Below are 23,992 nucleotides of genomic sequence, written 5' to 3'. Positions count from 1 at the left end.
TATAGACCCAGCAACGATAAAGGGATAGCAATAAGTTTCCAAATCAGGCTAGTATCCGACTTACAGTGTCCTGCAGAAAGTACACTCTGCAGCCAACAGTGTGGCAGTGCCGGGAGGAACGCATGTTGAGGGTGTGGATGGGGTGCAAAGTAAATGGGTTGCTTCATCCTGGATGGTGCCAAACTTCGAGTGTTGGAGCTGTACTCATCCGGGCCCTTGGAGATTATTCTGTCACAGTCCTGACTTGTGCCTTATAGATATTAGAAAGGCTTTGGAAAGTTAGGAGGCGAGTCCCTCACTGCAAGACATCCAGCCTTGGAACTACTTGTGTTGTCACAGTTCTGATGAAGCTGGAATAGCAGGTTGCCAGAGTGGAAGGTTTACCAGACCGATTCTTGGGATGGCTGCCCTGTAATGAGGAGAGATTGGGTCGACTACACCTGCATTCACTGGAGTTTAGAAGAACTAGATGAGATCACGTTGAAGCATACAACATTCTGACAGGGCTCAACACACTGGAGGATGTTTCCACTGACTGGGGAGCCTGGAATGAGGGATCACAGTCTCGGGATATGGGGCAAGACATTTAGGACTGAGATGAGTAGAGGAAGGCCAACCAGTGGAACTCTCTACCACAGAAGGCAATGAACGCCAAACTGCTGAATATGCTTAAGGAGAAGGTAGACAGATCTCTCAACACAAAAGGTATCAAGTGGGATTGGGAACTGAGACAAAGGATCAGTCATGATCATATTGAATGGCAGAGCAGCTTTGAGGGCCAAATGGCTTTCTCCTGCTCCTATTTTCTACATTTCTTTCTATGAAAATGCTGGAAGTACTAAGTACATCAGGTGGCATTTGTCATGAGAGACCATCGACACTAATGTTCGCTCTGCTTCTCTCTCCGCAGATACAGACTGACATGCTAAGTGCCTCCAGCATTTTCTATTTTTATTTCAGATTTCCAGCATCTGTAGTATTTTGCTTTTAGATTTATGTAGCTGTTTTAAGTTCCAATGGTGACATCCCAGGACATTAATGGTGCAGGAATCAGTGACAGTAATGTCATTGAAAATCAAGGTAGTCAGCTGGACTCTCTTTTATCAGACCATTGTCTAAGATCTTTGCTGCTTGCAGATATGGGCCACTTCATTTGCTGAGGAGTTGCTGAAAATTGTTCTGAGATTTTTTTTTAAGAACACGATAATGAGCCAATGTATTTTAGCAGGTTACAGTGGCAGTTCAAACAGCCAGGCTATTCTCAGTGATGTTGTCCAATGCAGAATGTAAAGTATGAGGCAGAGCTCTGGATTGGAAAGGCTTTATGCGTCCATTTGTACAAGGCTTTCATAACATAGCAACAACTCAACATTCCACAAAGGTGAATCATATGATATCTGCTCTCATGGTAACACAGGCAAACATTTACCTCTCTCGAAGTGGATCTGCATGAGAGCTGACGGAAAGAAAGGACTAATAGGAGATTCTTAAGATAATTCTTTGAATTGTCCTCTGAATAAAGCAAGACACGTATCACAGACTCTTCTGTGATGCTAGATCGTGATTTAATTTCTTTGATTTCATTTTTCTTCAGTAAGGTTCACTCAGAATTTTAACAAATATCAACCATCATGTTTGTAAGGCCAATTTGCATCAGGCAATTGGAGACACACAGGAGACTGCAGATGCTACAATCTGGAGTCAAAAACAAACTGCTGGAGGAACTCAGCGGGTCAAGCAGCATCTTTGGAGGGAAGGGGACGGTCGATGTTTCAGGTCAAGACTCTGCATCAGGCCTGACGTCTCAAGTTGAGACGTCAACCATCCCTCTGCCTCCACAGCTGCTGCCTGACCCACTGAGTTCCTCTCGCAGCTTGTTGTTTGTTACACAAGACGATAACACGTCTTATAAAACTGGGCAGGGAGATAAATCACATTAGCGTAGTTAAATATCATCGGTGACTCTGAGAGAAAATATTGCAAGATATTTCTGGCTCACTGGCAGGGAACATGACAGATGGGAGGACACTTTGATGCTAATTTCAGAGCACAAGGACAATAGCAGAATGAGGTGAGCTGCCCTTGCAAGCTTCAACATGATTCCCAAATAGGGTAACCTGGCACAGGTCGAGAACCTACAGAGCACACTCCAGATAATGTGCTGCTCCTACAGTCGCACAACACCACTCAATTCCAGTGAGAGAGACTTAAAACCAAAGAGGAGCGAGGTGGTTACTGACCAAGTGACAGAGAGATAAGATAAAATATCTTCATTAGTCACATGTACATCGAAACACAAAGTGAAATGCATCTTTTGCGTAGAGTGTTCTGGGGGCAGCCTGCAAGTGTCACCACGCTTCCGGCGCCAACATAGCATGCCCACAACTTCCTAACCCATATGTCTTTGGAATGTGGGAGGAAACCGGAGCACCCGGAGGAAACCCACACAGACACGGGGAGAACGTACAAATTCCTTACAGACAGCAGACGGAATTGAACCCGGGTCGCTGGCGCTGTAATAGTGTTACGCTAACTGCTACACTACTGTGCTTGCCCACCATGCTGAGGTTCCATTACACAGCACCTCACAGGATGCCTTATGCTCTGTGTTCACACAGCACTCTTATCTCCACCTGCGGCTTCCACATTTTAGTGTTTTTATGCATAAACATTTCACCTTTTCTGGAGAAAACTCAGCAGAAGGTTGCCCTTCCGCACTGCTCTACTGCAGTCATGTGTTTAGTCATGTGCTCTACTGCAGTCATTAGTACCATCTGCTCCACAGTATTCAGGAAGTGGTGGTGTCCCGGTAGTGTAGCAGTTAGCGTAACGCTATTACAGCGCCAGCGACCCGGGTTCAATTCCCGCCGCTGTCTGTAAGGAGTTTGTACATTCTCCCCATGACTGCGTGGGTTTCCTCCGGGTGCTCTGGCTTCCTCCCTCATTCCAAAGACGTACAGGTTAGGAAGTTGTGGGCATGCTATTTTGGCGCTGGAAGCGTGGCGACACTTGCGGGCTGTCCCCAGAACACTCTACGCAAAAGATGTATTTCACTGTGTGTTTCGATGTACATGTGACTAATAAAGAAATCTGATCTTGTTTTATTAGGAAGCCCATGGGGGGCCATCACCCATCTTTCCCTGGCTCCACTTAGTACCTTGGCATTTCCTTCAGTGTCCGCTCCTCCTCATCTTCCGTTCCCCCCCCCCACCAAGGGACCCGACTTGGGCTGCCTCAGCCACCACATCAGGGGAAGGTGTGGAGACAACCTCCACACGGTAACAACACTTGTCCCACTGCACTCACCCGGGCATTTGCTGAGCCCAGCATCAAGAACTGGATCAGACAGCACCTCCTGCAACACAGGATCTCACTTTCTGTCTGACACCAGTGTACAGGCACATCTTTTCTCTCGCATCCCATTAACCCACTGCCACTCAACAGCCCTCATCCCACCCACCCCAAGCTCCTACCCCGGGGTAGTCAGTCGGACGTTTGTCAGTGGCAGAGTGTTGACCGATCAGCAGACCTTGTCCTGGCTGGGGGTGTGGTTCCCTGGCATTGGTTTAAACTTGCCTCAGTACCACGGTCAAAGGGTGACACCCACCCAGTGAGGGGTGGACAATTCCCTTCACTGGGACTCAGAGTGGGCTGAAGGGCCTATTTCCATGTTGTTTGATCCTATAACAGGCAGGAAAGCAAGTTGTGAGTGGACAGAGAGTCTGCAAAGGAGTGCAGGTGGGTGGACAAGGATTTGGCAGTTGGAATATATTGTGGGGAAATGTGGAATTATCCAGTAACGTAGGAAGGAATGGAGACTACAGAATGCTACAGAGGGTCTGCGTGTCTTAGTACCTGAAACATAGAAAGTTAGTCTACAGATTCACCAGTTAGTTAGAAAGGCACTTGGAAGAATGACCTTAAATGTAAGGAGGATGGAATAGAGTCATGGAGTCAATTGATCATCAAGCACCCACTTATACCAATCCTGCACTAATCCCATTTTATTCTCTCCACATTCCCATCAACACCCCTAGATTCTACCCCTCACCTACACAGTAGGGGCAATTCACCGTGTCCAATTAACCTACCAACCTGCTCATCTTTGACGACGTGGGAGGAAACTGGAGCACCCGGAGGAAACCCAAGTAGTCACAAGGAGAACATGCAAACTCCACACGGATAGCACCCCTGGTCAGGATTCAGTCCAGATAGCTGGAGCTGTGAGGCAGCAACTCTACAACCGCACCACTGTCCAGCCCAGTACAATACAATAAAAAAGGGACTCTTGCTACAACTGTACAGGGCGTTGGTGAGACCACACAGACAAAATGCTGTAGGAACTCAGCAGGTCAGACAGCATCTATGGAGGGAAATGAACAGTCAAAACTGGGACTGGACTCCTCGGGACTAATGAAGGGACTCAGCCCGAAATGTTAACTGTTCATTTCCCCCCGTAGATGCTGCCTGACCTGCTGAGTTCCTCCAGTATTTTGTGTGCGTTGCTCCAGATTCCAGCAACTACAGTCTCTCTTGTGTCTCCACAGGTGAGACCACACCTGGGATACCGCGTAAAGTTTTGGTCATCTTGCCCAAGGAAGGATGTCCTTACGTTTGTGCTATTTCATAAAGAGTTCACAGGTTTCCTTCTTGGGTCGATATGTACTATGAGGGAAGGTTGAGCTGTTTGGGACTATACTCCTTGGAGATTGGAAGAATGAGAGACGATCTTATTGCTGCTTATCTGATGCTATGTGCCTGTGATGCTGCTGCAAGTAAGTTTTTCATTGCACCTGTGCATGCATGTGACAATAAACTCGACTTTGACTCTGAACTTGAAAAGTTCTGAGGGTTCCGGACAGAGGGTGAGGAAGTGTTTCTCCTCATGGGAGAATCAAGAACTAGGGAGCAGCCTAAGACAGAGATGATGAGTGCATTTCTTCTCCCAGGTCGTGAATCCTTTGGAATCCTCTCATTGACCTGTGTAGGTGGAGTCATTTCCACTAGTCCTACATTAATCTTATACGATGAGATGGACTCTGACCTCACGATCTACCTTGTTGTGACCTTGCACCTTACTGCACTGCACTTTCTCTGCAGCTGTGACACTTTACTCTGTACTGTTATTGTTTTTACCCGTACTACCTCAATGCACTCTGTACTAACTCAATGTTACTGCACTGCATAATGAATTGATCTGTACGATCGGTATGCAAGACAAGTTTTTCACTGTACCTCAGTACAAGTGACAATAATAAACCAATACCAATACCCCCAGAACCTACCACTCACCTACACACTAGGGGCACTTTACAATGGCCAATTAAGCTGCCAGCCTGCCCGTCTTTGGGATGTGGGAGGAAACTGGAATTCCCAGAGGAAACCCACACGGTCACGGAGAGAACGTGCAGACTCCACACAGGCAGCACCAGAGGTCAGGATTGAACCTGGGTCTCTGCAGTGTAAGGCAAAGGATTTTGGACGACAGGGATTTTCGGGTCATGGCAGCAGACAGGAAAGTGGAGCCAAGGCCAAGATCACCCTGGATCTTACTGAATGACAGGCAGGCTCACAGGGCTGAATGGCCTCCTCTTGTTCCTATTTCATTTGTTCTTATTTTAGCAAAAGATTTTCAACGGCAGCTGGAATGCTCCACCTTGTGGCCTAGCAGAGAACTGTTATTATGCATTAAATCCAAATGCAACAAGGTATCAAAGTTTAGAGGGAAAAAGGGCAGACTTGCATTTATGTAGCACCTTCCACAACCTTTTCAGGAACACTTCAGAGACAAAGAGGACTTCTGTTTTTAAAGGCTGGTCAGTGTTGTAACGTAGGAAACAGGGCACCTGATTAGAACACAGGAAGCTCTTACAAACAACAAATGTGACAGTGACCAGTTAAGTCTCACTTAGCAATGATGTGTAAGAGGTAAATAATCAGTCAGGGTACTGGACATGACTCCCCTGTTCTTCAAAAATAATGTCTTTTATTATATCTGTCTGAGGGTGTTTAACTTCTCATTTTAAAGATAGTGCAAAAGACAGTCAATATTTCACTGGAGTGTCAGCTTGGATTTTTGTGCTCAAGGTTCTGGAGTGGCATTTGAACCCACCACCCTCTGATTCAGAATTGGGAGTGTAACTGACTATACCACCAGATGGAAGGCCATAAAATACTTAATTCTGGTGCTATTCTGCCTCTATCCTCCTAGGTCTGTGCCATCTCCACTGATGCAGTAATAGGTGCGCTGCTTCAGGAAGACTAATAGCATCATCAAGGATGCCCGCCACCCTGGACATTCCCTCTTCTCCCTTCTACCTTTGGGGAGAAGGTACAGGAGCTTGAAAGCCCGGGCATCCACATTTAAGAACAGCTTCTTCCCCACTGCGATCAGAATGCTGAACCAATCGCCTCTTTCACACTCCTTTCCATGATCTCGGACTCTTAACTCTACCTCACTTGGTTATTCTGTTCTGTCACTTTAGCATTTCTTTTTGCACTACTTTAGAGTGCACTACAATCTTTGTACCATTCTACTGTGACTGTCTTCGTTGTATTACTACCATGTATCCTGTTCACTCTGTGAGCTTCATGCGAACAAGGAATTTCATTGCACCCTGGTGTATGTGACAATAAACTAGTCGAGGTTACTTTACACTTGGTCAGCTCCATTGGACAGGCCACATCATTCGCATGCCCCATACCAGGCTTCTGAAACGCACACTCTATTCCGAGCTCTCTCGTGGGGAGAGAGAACCAGGTGGTCAGAGGGAAATGAACTGAATCCGAATCTGAATTTGAACAACCCCACAGTCACCTGGGAACCTCTGGCTCATAGAACATAGAACAATACAGTACAGCACAATACAGGCCCTTTGGCCCACAATGTTGTACCAACATTTAAACCTCGCCTAAGACTATCTAACCCCTTCCTCCCGCATATCCCTCTATTTTAAATTCCTCCATATGCTTATCTAGTAATCTCTTGAATTTGACCAACGTACCTGCCTCCACCATCGCCCCAGGCAGCGCATTCCATGCCCCAACCACTCTCTGAGTAAAATACCTTCCTCTGATATCTCCCATGAACTTCCCTCCCATTAAAGCCATGCCCTCTTGTGTTGAGATCATGATCCCTCTTGTATCACGACAGCTCAAAGTGAAGAAGGAACATTTGGGATGATACTGAGAACCGTGTCCTTGTATCGGGAGCACACAGAAACCCTGCGTGTGGTAGAAGGAGTGGACCATCTCATGAACTACTCACCCATCTGTCCCGTCACCCACCTCCTGCTCCATCCATGGGGCAATCTGCAGTTCCCACACTGGTCACCTCAGGGCCACAGAACCGGAGGGAGAACAAGTCAAGATGCCAAGAGACTGCCTCAGAAGTAGCTGTGATTCTGAGCTGTACATTCTGGGATGTTCACTCTGCCACCGCTCCCTCTCCTGACTGCTAATCAAATTATCCCTCACCAAAGAAAGAAAAACATGCAAGTGCAGACACTGGTTGTGTAACAGGATCCACAGCTGACAGCTCAGTGTGGGGAAAGGCAAGGCGCGGTAGTGTAGCAGTTAGCGTAACGCTATTACAGCGCCAGTGACCCGGGTTCAATTCCCGCCACTGTCTGTAAGGAGTTTGTACGTTCTCCCCGTGTCTGCGTGGGTTTCCTCCGGGTGCTCCGGTTTCCTCCCACATTCCAAAGACGTACGGGTTAGGAAGTTGTGGGCATGCTCTGTTGGCGCCAGAAGCGTGGCGACACTTGCGGGCTGCCCCCAGAACACTCTATGCAAAAGGTGCATTTCACTGCGTGTTTTGATGTACATGTGACTCATAAAGATATCTTATATCTTAGAAGGGAGGATCAGAACCTGGCAAGGGTCTGACCCTTTCGGAGAACCAAAGGGAAGGAAATGGAGGGAGGTCGGTGGTGCACTTCACTTAAAGAAATACTTACTTTTGCACCATTTAAAAGAACGGTGAGCAGCCTGTAGGAATCCAGCTTTCTCTGTGCCAGCACCAGTTTTCTCGCCTCCCATGCACTGGCCTCTCTCTTCTCCTTTTCACTCTCCACTTCTACCTTCCACAGCTTACGCAGACGACGTCTGTCTTCACACTCTTTCTGCCTGTGCTCCCTCCTCCTCAGCCTCTCTTTCCGCCTCCTCTCCCTTTCCCGCTCTCCTTCCCTGCGTTTTCTAAAGACGACAGTTCAGGAAACGGATGTCAGTTTACACCACTTCTGGCCGTTCTGGCTTTATTTAAAACTTATCACATCACCAAGTTAAAATTCACAAGGCTCCCTCTCAGTGAAATTACAATTATACAAGGCTGTTTTAATTTGCTTCCAAACACATCACACGTGAGATAACGTAGCAATTATAGTTGTCATTTAACCAGCAATGTGGAGGAAAATGGAATTGTTGCTATACCAAGCATCTCTATTACTCCACATCTGAATGTTGTCAGGGAACACAGCGACTTACTTGTACACAGAAAGATCCCACAGACAGTAAATCAGATAGTGAATGTTTAGCCAGAGGGTGGTGAATTTGTGGAACTCCTTGCCACGTACAGCAGTGGAGGCCAGATCAGTGTGGGCGTTCAAGGAGGAGATAGATAGATATCTAAATAGTCAGGATATCAAGGGATATGGGGATAAGGCCGGTAATTGGGATTAGAATAGTTTTTTTTCTTCTTCTTCTTTCCCCATTCCCCATTTCTCATTTCTATTTCCCTTTCCTTGGAGCAGACTCGACGGGCTGAATGGCCTGCTTCTGCTCCCTTGTCTTGTGATCTAGTGATGAATGTAATGACCTCCGGCCAAATATACTCTACTTTCAGTCTGACTTGCTGCTGATTTTTTCCGTTAAAAATTAGCAGAACATGTTATGGAAAATTGACATCATTTCTGTATAAACATGTTCACCATACTTTAATATATTCATTAATACACATTTCATAGATTTAGCCATGAAATTTAGACACAATTAAGGTAGTTATTAGCAGCGTTGGTAACCTAGTGAACTTATGTTCAGAAGAATAGGCCACAAACATTTATTATTCACTGTCCTCAAATGTACTACAAAATGTTGGACATTGTAGTCATCCACAGGAAGTGTTATGTTCAAAAGTGATTCAGGGATGGTTCCCAAATTTGGCCTGAAAGTGTCAGGCACCAGAAATATAAGTGATATGAACAACTAATCAACTCAGCTATTGCCTGAAAATTACAGCAATTTGGATTCTGCAACATCTTATTATAATTCAATGCCGAAATCAGTAAAATCACCATAACTACACTGTCAAATATTAATGAGAAGGATTCAGCATTAATGTTACCCAGGAGCTGAATGATTAAACTAACAGAGGTAATAAATGTTAAGGTACAAGAGCCCAAGATTCTGGCAGGCAGCAGGAGGGACTCCTGACCCACTCAATAATCCCAATCCTTTCGACCATCCTCTTAAAAGAACTATTCTCTAACACAATCCAATTATACCACCCAGTTCAACCACCTTCACTGGGACAGCAAACTATTCCTGCAGAATCCATACCCGCAGGGCATGCATTTAAGGTGAGAGGGAGTAGGTTCAGAACAGACAGGAGGGGTACGTTTTTTTACTCAGAGAGTGGTGGATGCCTGGAATGCGTTGCCTGATAGGGTGGTGGAGGCAAATTCATTGGGCGCTTTGAAGAGGGGCTTGGATGGGCGCATGAATGAGAGGAAAATGGAAGAATATGGGCATTCTGTAGGTAGGAGGGATTAACTATGTCGGCACAACATTGTGGGCCGAAGGGCCTGTTCTGTGCTGTACTGTACTATGTTCTTAATCCTCTCCTCACTAATTTCCAAACTTCTAATCTTGATTCAGCAGGTTAATGGCCTGGAATATCCTGCTGGAAACAGTTGCCTGTGCTTGCTGCTGACCTACCTGACAAGTCCAAACTGACACAAGAACCCGTGAAACACGTTCGTCATACTTTAATCGGAAGTTAGCCTCCACGCCTAATACACAGATCATAATCCTACATCCCCTGATTCCCTTACATAAAAAGTTTTTTTCTTAAATATACACACAGTGACTGAGCCCCCACAGCCCCTCTAAGGTAGATAACCCTCTGGGTGAAGAAAGCTCTTCTCTCCGTCCTGAATGGCTGACCCCTTACTTTGAGACTGTGATCCCCAATTGTAGACGAGCCCAGCTAGGAGGAACATCAGCCCCACATCTACCACATCAAGCCTTGTAACAATGTTATACATTTCACTAAGATCATGCCCCATTAGACAAGTACAGGCCTAGTCTATTTAAATTCTTCTCACATAGAATCAGTCTGACAAACCTTCACTGCATCCCCTCTGTTGCAAGTACATCCTTCTGTGCACAATGTTCCAGATGAGGATTGCCCAGGTCTCTACATTTACAGCAAGATGTGTCTACTCCTGTACATGAATCCCTTTGCAATAAAGGCCAACAAATTGTTTGTCTTCCTAACTGCTTGCTGAACCTGCATATTCTAGCAACTTTGCTGATCTGTTTTTATCAACCTGCATTCTCAAGACAGCCCAGTCCTCAACGACAAGGCTCTGATCCCACCATATGGAGACCAGGGCACATCAAGACCTGAGTATGAAATAAGCAGAAGTATTCTGACAGCCAGCTAAGTCACGTCCATTGCAGAAAACATTTAATGTTTCTGAACAAGTTCAAAAACATGCAAAAATTATTTCTAAAAATAAATATATTAAAATTATAAATCTTTAAAAAATAAACACCAGAGTCATTTTAAACAAGGGAAAATATTTAGCAGTTCAATTAATTCAAAAAAATATATAAATTACCTATTACTTACCTTGTTCCCATGTGGCCTCTCCTCTCTTTGCACAGTTCCTCTATATTCAAGTGAGCAGAGATGTTTTTGGGTGCTGGGTCTACACAAGTCCATGAGAAACAGTGACCAAAATGCTTTAGACAGGTTAAGTGATTCCCCCTTTCCCCTTACCCCAGCCATTGGTTTGGTAGGAAGCTCTGTAATCCCAGAACATGGTGAATGATCAAACAACTGATGGTGACAAAACAAAACACATCCTCAACAATAGTGGACCCCAAAAACACAAGGGAAGTGCCAGAGACAAGGTTGAAGCACTGCAACCATCTTCACCCAGTAGCTCTGAGCAGATCCAAATTAATAGGTAATTTATATTTTTTTGAATTGATCAAGCTGCTAAATGTTTTCACTTGTTTAAAAGTATTCTGAAGTGTTTTAAAATGTTTATTTTTTTAAAGATTAATAATTTTAATGTATTTATTTTTGTAAATAATATTTGCATTGATTGTGGACTTCAGGAAGGGGAAGTCGGGAGAACACACATCAGTATTCATTGAGGGGTCAACAGTGGAAAGGGTGAGCAGCTTTAACTTCCTGGGTGTCAACATCTCAGAGGATCTATCCTGGGCCCAACTCACTGATGCAATCACAAAGGAGGCACAGCAGTGGCTCTACTTCATTAGGAGTTTGACGAGATTTGGTATATCACCAAAGACTCTTGCAAAATTCTATAGATGTACGGTGGAGAGCATTCTGACTGGTTGCATCACCACCCGGTATGGAGGCTCCAATGCACAGGATTGAAAGAGGCTGCAGAGGGTTGTAGACTCAGCCAGCTCCATCACGGTCACAACCCTCCCCACCATCAAGGACATCTTCAAGAGGTAGTGCCTCAAGAAGGCAGCATCCATCACTAAGGACCCTCACCATCTGGGACATGCCCTCTTCTCATTACTACCATCAGGGAGGAGGTACAGGAGCCTGAAGACCCATACTCAACGTTTTAAGAACAGCTTCTTCCCCTCCACCATCAGATTTCTGATAAGTTATTCCTCTTTTGCACTATTTTATTTATTTTTTGGTAATTTACAGTAATTTTTATGTCTTGCACTGTACTGCTGCTGCAAAACAACAAATTTCACAACATACGTCAGTGATAATAAACCTGCTTCTGATTCTCAGCCTCCTCCCGAGAGCTCCACTATTACAGGAGCCAGTCTTCAACCAATTCAATTCTCTCCAAGTGACCTGCCTGAGAGCAGTAGCTGTGGCAAAGGTGACCAGACCAGACAACATTCTGGCTGCAGTGCTGAAGACCTGTGCTCCAGCCATGCCTCCAACCAAGCAGATGCTGTCCTGCTAAAGACCAGTGCATGGGAGCACTTCCACATCACATACCATCCCGACTTGGAAATATCTCAGCAGTCATTCTTAACCACTGGGTCTACCTGCCACCCCAACAGCACTGTGGGGGTACCTTCACCTGAAGGACTGTAGTGGTCCAAGGAGGCAGCTCACCATCACCTCTTCAAGGGCAATCAGGATTGGGCAATAAATGCTAACCTTGCCAGTGGCGCCCCATCCCGTAGGGCAGGCACAGTAGTGTAGCGGTTAGCGTAACGCTTTACAGCACCAGCTACCTGGGTTCAATTCCGGCCGCTGTCTGTAAGGAGTTTGTACATTCTCCCCGTGTCTGTGTGGGTTTCCTCCGGGTGCTCCAGTTTCCTCCCACATTCCAAAGACGTACGGGTCAGGAAGCTGTGGGCGTGCTATGTTGGCGCCGGAAGCGTGGCAACACTTGCGGGCTGCCCCCAGAACACTCTACACAAAAGATGCATTTCACTGTGTGTTTCGATGTACATGTGACTAATAAAGAAATCTTATCTTATCTTAAACAAATAAAGAAGAAACTTCTCCAGCATCTTGCAGGGAAGCAGACTGCAAACATGGCACTTTGTTATTGTGGGATAGTTTCCTAGTTTTGGAATACTCTGAAACCAGTAAGCCTGACGTCTCAAGTTTATCAGAAGCAGATTCAGTGTAGCTGCCGGTCTTTGTGAAGCAGTCTGTCTGCAGAACACACATTTTCACCAACGCTGTCAACAGAAAGCAACAAAAAAAATACTTGGCCTCAGCTACCCAGTAATTAAGCAGTTACGCACCAGCGCACCAAAGCTGGACAACATTGGGGGTCAGTCCGACATTGTACAGCTGCCTGATATATATTTCTTTGTAGCTCCAATGCTACAACAGTTAAACTCTGAGTACCCTACTGCAGCAGGCAAAACAGATCACTCCGCACTAGAATCTATTACTAGAGAAACTAGTAGCCTCCTTTACATTGGTGAGACCAAACGCAGACTAGGTGACCGTTTCGCAGAACACCTGCGCTCCGTCTGTAACCGCGATCTGCACCTCCCCGTTACCAGTCACTTCAACTCCCCCTCCCACACTATCGCTGGTATGACGGTCCTCAGCCTCCTCTGCTGCCAGGAGAATTGCAAGCGCAAACTGGAGGAACAGCCCTCATTTTCCATCTTGGAACCTTGCAGCCTAACGGCATGAACATTGAATTCTCCCACTTTAAGTAATCCCCACCCCCCCTTCCCCACAACACCCCCCCCCCCCCCCACAATGCTTCTTCTCTTCTTCCCTTTCCGAGCCTCTCTCTCTTTTTTCTACCCTTTTTCCCCTCTCTCTCCACACCTTTGACCCAACCCCCAGTGGATCTGCTCGCCCCTCCTCCCCCGCACCTGCCTATCACTATCTCTTACCTGCATCTCCCTATCACCACCCTGTGCCCACCCCGCCTCCCCTCTTTTGTCCACCTATCACTGCTCTGCTTTTCCATCCCATACAGTATATTGGGCTTCCCCTTTTCCTAGCATCAGTCCTGAACCGAAACATTGACCACCTGCTTTTCTCCACGGATGCTGCCTGGCCTGTTGAGTTCATTGTGTTTTCATGTAGAAACTATTACTGTTGGGTTGGATTCCTATTGTCGAGGAAATAAGGCAGATGTTAATTTTCTCCTGTGTGGTTTACCTTCTGGTTATGTTTTAAAATTATTATTTCTATCTCTGACATGTAAAATTAAAAGGGATTTATTGTGAATCTCCAGTGGCTGTCTAAACCCAGCCAGCGAACTGGGAAAGAGGGGTGCAGTATTACCGTTCAACTTCCTTCGAATGCTCTTCCTCGTCCCGCCGCTTCTGCTCCTCTCGCTGTCTCTCCAGCTCCTGCAGCTTCAGTCTTTCAAGGTGCCGCTTTTCAATGGCGGAGTCACTCAGATGCTTGGTTGTGTCAAAAGTCACCTGAAAGAAAAGGACAGAAGGAAGATTGCATGCAAGAGCTGCAACACCTTCAAAACAGCACATGTTAGGGATGTTCATCGTTAGGTGACACCAAGATATCAGCCAATTAACATGGAGTCAAATTGATCATGTCCCTTGATATACAATGTACAGAAAAAACAAATTAATGCAATTAAAGGAAACCACAGCCATTTGCAGGGATTGTGAAGCTGACGTTCCTTTCCTCTGGCTAAGGATTAATTAGCCTCTGCCATGCAGATGAGAGCATTGGAAAGTTCTTTCTAAGCAAAAAAACAAACTGCTGGAGGAACTCAGCAAGTTAAGCAGCATCTGTGAAGGCAAAGGGATAATCGACAGGGTGCTGCTCGACCCGCTGAGTTCCTCCAGCAGTTTGTTTCTTGTTCCAGATTCCAGTATCTGCAGTCTCTTGTGTTGGGAAGGGTTTTTTTTAAATATATACACCGATGCTGGCTATTTATTCAAGAGCAGGTCAGTGAAACAGGAGGATGGTCTACACTAACCACCTGTAACAGTTTACGTTCTACTTGCCTTTCTGTAGCACCTTTCATATCCCTTCCTGGTCACCCAAAAGCATTTTGCAGTCAGTGAAACACAGTAAAGCTCCAAAAATCTGACCCCCCTCGGGACTTTTGGTGGTGCCTGACCGGAAGATTTTCTGAACTTTTGGATATCAGCACAACACGCTTTTTCCAAGTATGTTACTCAACAGCACAACAAATTTTCCAGTGAACCAGGTGAGTTTAAAGGGAGCTCAGGAAACAAAGCCCAGTGATCTTAAAAGGAACGTAGAAACGGACCCAGTGCGTTTCGAGGGAGCGTAGAATCCTTCAAGGGAGCGCAGGATCCTTCAAGGGAGCGCGGGCAAGAGGTTCCCGGTGAGTTTAAAAGGAGTATGGAAAGAGGGCCCCACTAAAATTCAAGAGATCATGGGAAACAGAGGTCTGATGAGTATTTAGAGCGCAGAAAACAGGGCCTTGGTGAACTTGTGTAGTGTAGTGTAGCGGTTAGTGTAACGCTATTACAGCACCAGTGACCCGGCTTCAATTCCCTCCGCTGTCTGTAAGGAGTTTGTACGTTCTCCCTGTGTCTGCGTGGGTTTCCTCCAGGTGCTCCAGTTTCCTCCCACATTCCAAAGACGTACGGGTTAGGATGCTGTGGGCATGCCATGTTGGCGCCAGAAGCGTGGCCATACTTGCGGGCTGCCCCCAGAACACTCGATGCAAAAGATTCATTTCACTGTGTGTTTCGATGTACATGTGACTAATAAAGAATTCTTAATCTTAGTTGTAATCTTAAATGTGGAAACAGAGCCTCAGTGAGTTTAAGGGGAGTTCAGAACGAGGCCCCCTTAAGTTTAAAAGGAGTGTGGAAATGAGGCTCCGACAAGTTTAAAGGCAGTGAGTTTGTAGGGAGTGTGTGAAACAGAACCAGATGAACCAGATAACAGAGCATCGGGATTTCCAAAAGATTGGATATTGGATTACTGGAGTTTTACTGTCATTTCAGTGTGTAATGTAGGGACCATGGCACATAGTGAGCTCCACAAGCAGTAACATTAATGAGCAAATAATCTACTCGTAAGCTATTAGTTGAGAGAGAGATATTGGCCAAGAGGCTGAGATAATTCCCTTTAAGTAGTGTTGTGGGATATTTCACATCCAGCTGAAACCGCAGGCAGGGCCTCAGTGGCACACTAGAGTGTCAGCTTACATTTCTTTTATCTAGAATGGGACCTGAATCTGTGGGCTTCTGGCTCAGATATATGGCTGCTACCCACAGGCAGTCTCAGCTGAAGCATCCGTATTCCTATGCATCAGATCCAAGTATTTTAAGATCATACCTTTATGTTACATGCCAGAGCTTTTCCGTCATCTCCTTTGTGCACCAACTTCATTCCCCGCAAAGATGCCATAGCTCTCTCAAAGCCGGCACACTCCTGGTACTGGATATAAGCCTCAAAGGTAGGAAGGCCACCAGTGCTAAATGTATTGAACTTCTTTCCAGTCATCTCCTCTCTATAGGGATCCAACATGGGAATGTCTATGTTTCGAATCTCTCCGAATCTTCCAAATACCCTTTGAAGGATCTCTTCCATGGGCTTTTCTTTGTTGAGCTGCTTCGAAGAAAGCCACTTGCAGGGCAGCCCTTCCATGTGAATGGTGTCTGGCCTTTCACCGGGAACAGCGTCGTTCATGGTCTCAGCAGTCTTGAAAAAGGACTCCCAGTCAGATGGGCTTGGAAAGTTGACTTGGCTCACAGCTGCCAGAACCCTTACCATCTCATTGACTCCATTCACCTTGATGCTCTTGTTGTTAAACTTTTCCCACACAGTTTGCACCAGGTTCTTATTCTCAACCTCCGCCTCAAAGCGTATGAATTCCATTGTGCTTCGCGAGACTCTGAGTGATGTAATCTGCTCCGGGTATGCCATTTTCTTCAGGGTTTCCATCAATTCCCAGTTTGAAATGAGCTTTGGGGAGACCTTGGAATCGGGGAGCATCACACTGATGGTCAGCCTGGCAATCGGCTTCAAGTATAGACACTGAGGGGCAGAGAGCTCCACGGCATCTGAAGTATCAAACAGCCTTGTAACAGCCATGGCAACCTGAGGCTCTGGAGTGGAAGAAAAAGGTTAGAAATAGAATTACGCATCTCTGATATAAATTAGAATTACTAAACTTGCCCAGAAGTGATGAAATAATAAAGGAGTAAGAATAGAAAATGCTAGATACACTCAGCAGGTCAGGCAACATCTGTGGAAAAATAGTTAACGTTTCAGGTCCAGGACTCTCCATCAGGGATCGTTCGATTTTCAAGTAACAAAGGAGATTCTGTTGCCCAGTGAAAGAAAATCAAGTCGGCAGAGACCAGAAATTTGAAATGGGAACACAAAATGCTGGAAACACTCAGCAGGTCAAGCAGAATCCGTGGAAAGAGAAACAGTTAACGTTTCTGATATCTCTTTCCCAGTTCTGAAGAAGGACCTGAAACATTAACTGTTTCTTTTTATACATCTGCTGCCTGATTCAATTGGCTCTGTGTCTAGAGATTGTATAGGCATAAAACCTCTTCTGTAATAACTGTAGATTTTGAACCAGCATTTTGCCTTCTTTCATGCTTGAAAATGTCCAACCTGGATGTGATGGCTGAACAGCCTCCCTCCACGTCCACAGGTTTATAGGAAACATTGTTATTGAGCTTCCCCATCCGAAGCAGCCAGTGATGTGTAAAGCATCACATTGCAAAAGATGTCTGTCATCTTATTCCTCCAGGAACAATGTTCAACTCAAGGCATTTTAATCGCCAATGCTGGCTGTGCAGAGGTCAACCCCAGGGCAGAAGCAAGTCAACCCATGCATGTGTTAAAAGAATACAATGGTATGATCTAGATTTCTGCACACACTCTAGTCAAAGGATTCAACGTGTGAGCAACTCTTAAACTTGCGCAACAAAAAGATGGAGAACAAATGAAGGAATTTTGAAATAAATACTTGAAACACACAGCACATACAAAAGGCAAAAAGGAGGTTCAAATTTAGGGTTTGGGTCATTCATTAGAATTCACCTGAGGCTTACAAATGGCAATAGAAACAGAAGATGCTGGAAACACTTAACAGGTCAGGCAGCATTGTGGAAAGAGAGACAGTTAACATTTCAGATCTGGGATCCTTCAGTAGAACTGGGAAAGAGAGAAAACAAGGTAGTTTTAGGTAGCAAAGAAGATGGGGGAAGAGGGATGGGTAGAACAAAGGGATTATCTCTGATAGGGTGAGACCAGATGACTTAATGTGACAGTTAAGTAGCAGATTAATTGTCTTTGTCTGTGTGACGTGTTGGTGATAGTAACGCTGTGGGACATACTCAGTAGGTCCCACCCTTTGCCTTTACAAATGGCAAAGTAAGTTTTCCATTCGCCAGCCTTGCACCATCCCATAACCCGTGACACTGACCCTACCTGCAACTGGTCACCCGGGTCAGTATTCCTCCCCCCACTGCAGGGAAGTGTTTGCCTTTCAGCCGATACCTCCCTCAAGAACGCCAAGCTGATGCCAGAGTTCAGGTAATCCCATCGAGCTTTCTCCAGCCTTCCTCTGCCTGCTGTTGTACATCAAGCGTCTGCTTCATGAGTCGTTATCAAACCTTTAAACTAAAATCTCGAGATTTAATTTTCTTCCTATTCAATCTGCCATGTAACAAAACACATAAACAAATCCGTAAGGGAATTGAGGAGAAACAGTAACCTAACCAAGTGGAAGTAAAGTACACTGACAAATTTAGGGGAAGTGAGATAACAGAACAGAATGGTATGCTAATAAGGTGAGATAAAGAAGGGTGGGCGGAGGGTGAATGCCAGCATTGATTGATTGGGCTGAATGGCCTATCTCCATGCTGCAAATTTTAGTAGACGGGTATCTGTATACCATATTGCTACAACAAAACTATTCAACATTGGTCAGCATATGTTATATGAACACACGAGTTAGGAGTAGGATTAGGCTACCCTGACACTTTGAGCCTGCTCCACGATTCGTGGCTGATCTTCTACCTCAATGCTGTTTTCCTATACAGACAGTTCTGCTATAACACAATAGTCATGTTCCTAAGAAACCTCATGTTATAGCAGAACAGGCTGCAGCTGCCTTCAAAGCATAGAATTTAACAAGTTTTCCCTACCGTACTATAACCCGTGCAGCCTCAGTAATGCAAATAGTGTTCCCCAATCCATCAATTGCGTTATAACCTATTCATATTACAGTAACATGTGTTAAAGCAGAACTACCTGTACTATAACCTTTGATTCCCCTAATATCCAGGGGATCGTTGCTTGGAATGAACTCAGTGACCAAGTCTCCACAGTCCTGTCAGGTAGCGAATTCCACAGATTCACCAGCCTCTATGAGTGAGAAATTTCTCCATAACTCAGTCCTAGTTCTGAGACTGTGATCCCTGGTTCTAGCCTCCTCACTTGAGATGAGTAAGATCGTTGCTTGGAATGAACTCAGTGACCAAGTCTCCACAGTCCTGTCAGGTAGCGAATTCCACAGATTCACCAGCCTCTATGAGTGAGAAATTTCTCCATAACTCAGTCCTAGTTCTGAGACTGTGATCCCTGGTTCTAGCCTCCTCACTTGAGATGAGTAAAGGCTTTCCAAGTTTCAATGAAATCACCTCTCGTTCTTCTAAACTCCAGAGAATACAGACCTTGTCTACTCTCCTTGTACGGAAAACCCACCATCCCAGGAACTACTCTGGTGAACCTTCACTGAACTCCCCCTATGGCAAGTACATCCCTTTTCGGATAAAGAGACCAAAACTGTACCTAATATTCCAGAACTGCAGTAAGACATTTTCTCCTGTATTCAAATTCTCTCACAATAAAAGCCAACAAACCATTTCTCCTGCCAACTGCAAATTTGGATGCTAATTTAGAACAATATTGTAACTGGAATTTATTAGTCACAGGATCTGCTAACTTAGCTGATCTCAGTAGGTCTCTGTAACTCACCTCAAGCCCAGAACCTCCACCCTATCCTGAACACAGGGGGCAGGCACGGTAGTGTAGCGGTTAGTTTAACACTATTACAGCGCCAGCAACCCGGGTTTAATTCCGGCCGCTGTCTGTAAGGAGTTTGTACGTTCTCCCCGTGTCTGTATGGGTTTCTTCCGGGTGCTCCGGTTTCCTCCCACATTCCAAAGACATACGGGTTAAGAAGTTGTGGGGATGCTATGTTGGCGCCAGAAGTGTGGCGACACTTGCGGGCTGCCCCCAGAACACTCTATGCAAAAGATGCATTTCACTGTGTGTTTCGATGTACACATGACTAATAAAGATATCTCATCTTATATACCTCTTCCCCACCTCCCTACAACTTGTGCCATGGAAGCAAAAATAAAAGCATTTCTTAAGCTCTGTCCACATCCCTTTCAGACATCCCAAAGCACTTTAGAATAAGGAACTATTTAACTATTTATTGACAGAATAGTCACCATTGGAACGTAGGAAGCATGCTAGCCATTCTGGGCACAGCAGGATCCCACAAACAGCAATGCAATAACAACCAGATATTCTGCTTAATCTTGATTGATTGATGGTTAAATATTTACTAGAACACATGGAATAACTCCCCTGCCTTCTTCTAGGTAGAGCTACAAGAATTTTCCACCTCAGCTCAAAACGTCAAGCAGGATCTCAGTTTAACATATCAAATATAAGACACCTCTGACAGTTTTAGCACTGTTTGCCTACACTGTTGTACTAAAAGTATTAGGAGCCAGGATTGGCGATATCTGTCGCTGGGTGCGGAGGACACTGAATGACTGGGAACTGGTCTCAGTTCCAATGGTAAAACACTGAGCGCATCTCCAGTAAAGAGAAGTGACGGGGAATGAGCTTGTGGATTGTTAGAACTCCCGAAATGGTATCACCGCATCCATCAGAACAGAAGCAGACATCAGCAAAAAGAGACAATCTGGTTTAATTATGGCCCCATCACAAATTATTCCAACAAGAACAGATTCATGGGCAATTACAGCACAGGGATAGGTCATTTCCCTTGATCAAAACCTAATCGCATTGTCCTGCCCTCTTGCCACTGTTCTTCGACCCATCCGAAATATTTAGCTTGATTAAAATGTTACGGTGTGTTGAATCTTTTTCATTTAAATTGTGGTAAGTCTCCACGCAAAAGACATTTCTTCTTCTGAACTCAAGTCCCTCTTCTGAGGGAAGCCTCGTTAGTGAAAGTTCAGCTAAATTTTGTTTAAAGTCCAATGTCTATCGAATTCAGCAGATAGTCAGTGCTGCTCTAGAGATCCCAGAATCTCTAGATTGTAACTAACCTTTCATTTATTGTGAATGATACAAAAACAAAATCAGTGCACAACCTAACAAGATAAGTGTATATTTTCAAGAGATACTCTGGGTAAAAATTCAGATCAAAATAGGATCAACTCAGAAGCCTGGAACTCCCAGTACAGATGTAACAATAAGTTACTAACACCATCTCCTGCAAGGAAGCAAGTTATCAAAAATCACAGAATGTACAACAGGAAGTATAACAGGATGTCAGGCTCAGTTGTAACACTTTTAACAATGCTAAGCATTTCAAAAATCTATACAACATATACGGAATTAAACATATGGAAATAATTGGAGCTTAACCATATCTCATATTTCATAAGTATAGCACCTCAATTGGTTTTGATAAGTTTCCGTAGGCTGGAAAGTAAATGTACAGATGTCTTCCATTGGTAAGTTCGACTGCATAGTATGCCCCCAACCTTCATAAAAATCATTTGTTTTCATTTGTTACCACTCTCATTTCAGTAATTTCAGCAGTGAATTGAAATCCAATTTAAGATTTGATAAACCAAGGTAATTTGTACTGCTCCATGCAAAGATCTGTTACGAAGAAATCACATTACCTGCCTTTTAAAAAAATGAATATAAAAAAGTAAATTTTATTGTGCTTATTTTAGCTTTTAAAACTCTATTTCAACAGATAAAATCCATAGGTTTCTGACACAACTATTTAATCTGTGTTTCTCCAGGGAACAAGAGCCTGAAGACCCACACTCAACGATTCAGGAACAGCTTCTTCCCCTTTGCCATCAGATAGCTGAATGGTCCATGAACACTACCCCTTTATTCCTTTTCTTTGCACTATTTATTTTTTTGGTGATCTATAGTAATTTTATGTCTTTGCACTGTACTGCTGCCGCAAAACAACAGATTTCACGTCATCTAAGTCGATGATAATAAATCTGATTCTGAAACACACAGAACCAGAACCATAGAAAGTACAGCAAAGAGAGGTATTCAGGCCATTAGACCTGTACTAATCCTACTTCTTCAGCTGAAGGCATCTCCAGCTGTACTTGAACTAACATGTTAAACTGTTGCTACTACAACTCTCTCTCTCTGTAACCATAGGCTACCTCAGGAGGCTAAAGAAATTCAGTGTGTCCCCTTTGACTCTCACTAACTTTTATCGATGCACTATAGAAAGCATCCTATCTGGATGTATCATGGCTTGGTACAGCAACTGCTCTGCCCAGGACCGCAAGAAACTGCAGAGAGTTGTGGACACAGCCCAGCGCATCATGGACACCAGCCTCCCCTCCTTGGACTGTCTTTACCTCTCGCTGTCTTGGTGAAGCAGCCAGCATAATCAAAGACCCCACCCACCCAGGTCATTCTCTCCTCTTCCATTGGGTATAAGATACAGGAGCCTGAAGGCACGTACCACCAGACTTAAGGACAGCTTCTACTCCATTGTGATAAGACTATTGAACAGTTCCCTTATACGATGAGATGGACTCTGACCTCACAATCTACCTTGTTGTGACTTTGCACCTTATTGCGACTTTGCACCTTATTGCACTGCACTTTCTCTGTAGCTGTGACACTTTACTCTGTACTGTTATTGTTTTTACCTGTATTACATCAATGAACTCTGTACTGACTCAATGTAACTGCACTGTGTAATGAATTGACCTGTACGATCGGTATGCAATACAAGTTTTTCACTGTACTTCAGTACATGACAATAATAAACCAATACCAATAACTTGAATATCATTAAGAACACGAGAAAATAGGAGCAAGAACAGACCACTCGGCCCCTCAATCCTGCCCCACCATTCAATATAATCTTGGCTGATCTGCCCCTGGCCTCAACTCCTCCAGTTGCCCATAGCCCTCAATTTCCCGATCTCTCAAAACTTCATCTTCCTCCTCTTTAGATAGCTCCAATGATCCATCCCGCTGGGACAGACAATTCCAGAGATTCACCACCTTCTGACAGAAGAAATCCCTGCACACTCAGTTTTAAATAATCACTTTGCACTAAAATGGGCTTTCTTTGTTCTAATTGTGCTCTTCCTCACAAAAAAAATTGTGAATAGTTTGTTTTTCTTGTGAATGCTGCCTATGTGATACTATGTGCCTGTGAAGCTGCTGCAAGTAAGTTTTTCATTGCGCCTGTGCATACATGTAGTTGTGCACATGGCAATAAACTTGACTTTGACCACCCCCTTAGAATTTTACATATTTCAGTAAGATCGCCCCTCGTTCTTCTAAACTCCAAAGAATACAAATCCAACTTATTTAATTGCTCATGATAAGACAACCTTCTCATCCCAGGAATTAGCCTAGTGAATATCTTTTGGACCACCTCCAATATTAGTAACATCAGTAATATCCCTTCATAAACAAAACTGCACAGTACTCCCGGTGTGGCCTCGCTGTCAGCCCGTTCACTTGTAACAATACTTCCCCATTACTAAACCCGAGTTCTCTTACAATAAATGCCAATATATGCCATTGGCTTTCTCAACCACTCACTGCAGCTGCCTACTAACTTACTGTCATTCCCGCACAAGAGAACACCTAGATTCCTCTGTACTTCACTCATTTGCAATCTCTCTCCATTTAGATAGTAGCCTGCCTTTTGATTTCTCTTTCCAAAGTGCACAACCTCACACTTTCCCACATTAAACTCCATTTGCTAGGTTTTTGCCCACTCTATCTATATCCTGTCGCAGAATCCAACATTCTTGTCACAGCATTATGCCCTTCCATCTATTGTACTGTCATTGCCAACCTTAGACACCTTACACTCTGCTCTCTTCTTCAGATCAATGCAAGTAGTGATTAACATTATTTTTAAATTATCTGATGCCAAACATGGTGCCTGCTTTTTGCAGCTGTGAAGTAACTTTTCCTCAACTGCATTAGTTCACCCCACTGAGTAACCACTTAACAGACTTCACTCTGCCACTAAATGTGATGACCATGTGCAACAAGAGAATAACCTGCTAAACACTT

At 44.6% G+C, this 23,992-nt stretch overlaps 1 protein-coding gene across 3 annotated transcripts in view; it reads right to left on the bottom strand.

Moving 5' to 3' along the window:
• LOC127573576 (A-kinase anchor protein 17B-like) overlaps positions 1-23,992 on the bottom strand; it is a 36,170-nt gene that overhangs the window by 6,484 nt on the left and 5,694 nt on the right. For all 3 annotated transcript variants that reach the window (XM_052021934.1, XM_052021933.1, XM_052021935.1), the window contains 3 exons: positions 16,004-16,776; positions 14,000-14,142; positions 7,959-8,196 (listed from right to left, as the gene is read on the bottom strand). In XM_052021934.1, the coding sequence (XP_051877894.1) occupies positions 7,959-8,196; positions 14,000-14,142; positions 16,004-16,776 (1,154 nt within the window). The remainder of the gene's footprint in view (positions 1-7,958; positions 8,197-13,999; positions 14,143-16,003; positions 16,777-23,992) is intronic.

This window comes from Pristis pectinata, chromosome 8, assembly GCF_009764475.1.
Source record: "Pristis pectinata isolate sPriPec2 chromosome 8, sPriPec2.1.pri, whole genome shotgun sequence".
Lineage (NCBI taxonomy): Eukaryota > Metazoa > Chordata > Chondrichthyes > Rhinopristiformes > Pristidae > Pristis > Pristis pectinata.
Note: the sequence above shows the minus strand (reverse complement) of the source record. Positions and strands in the feature narration are given on the sequence as shown.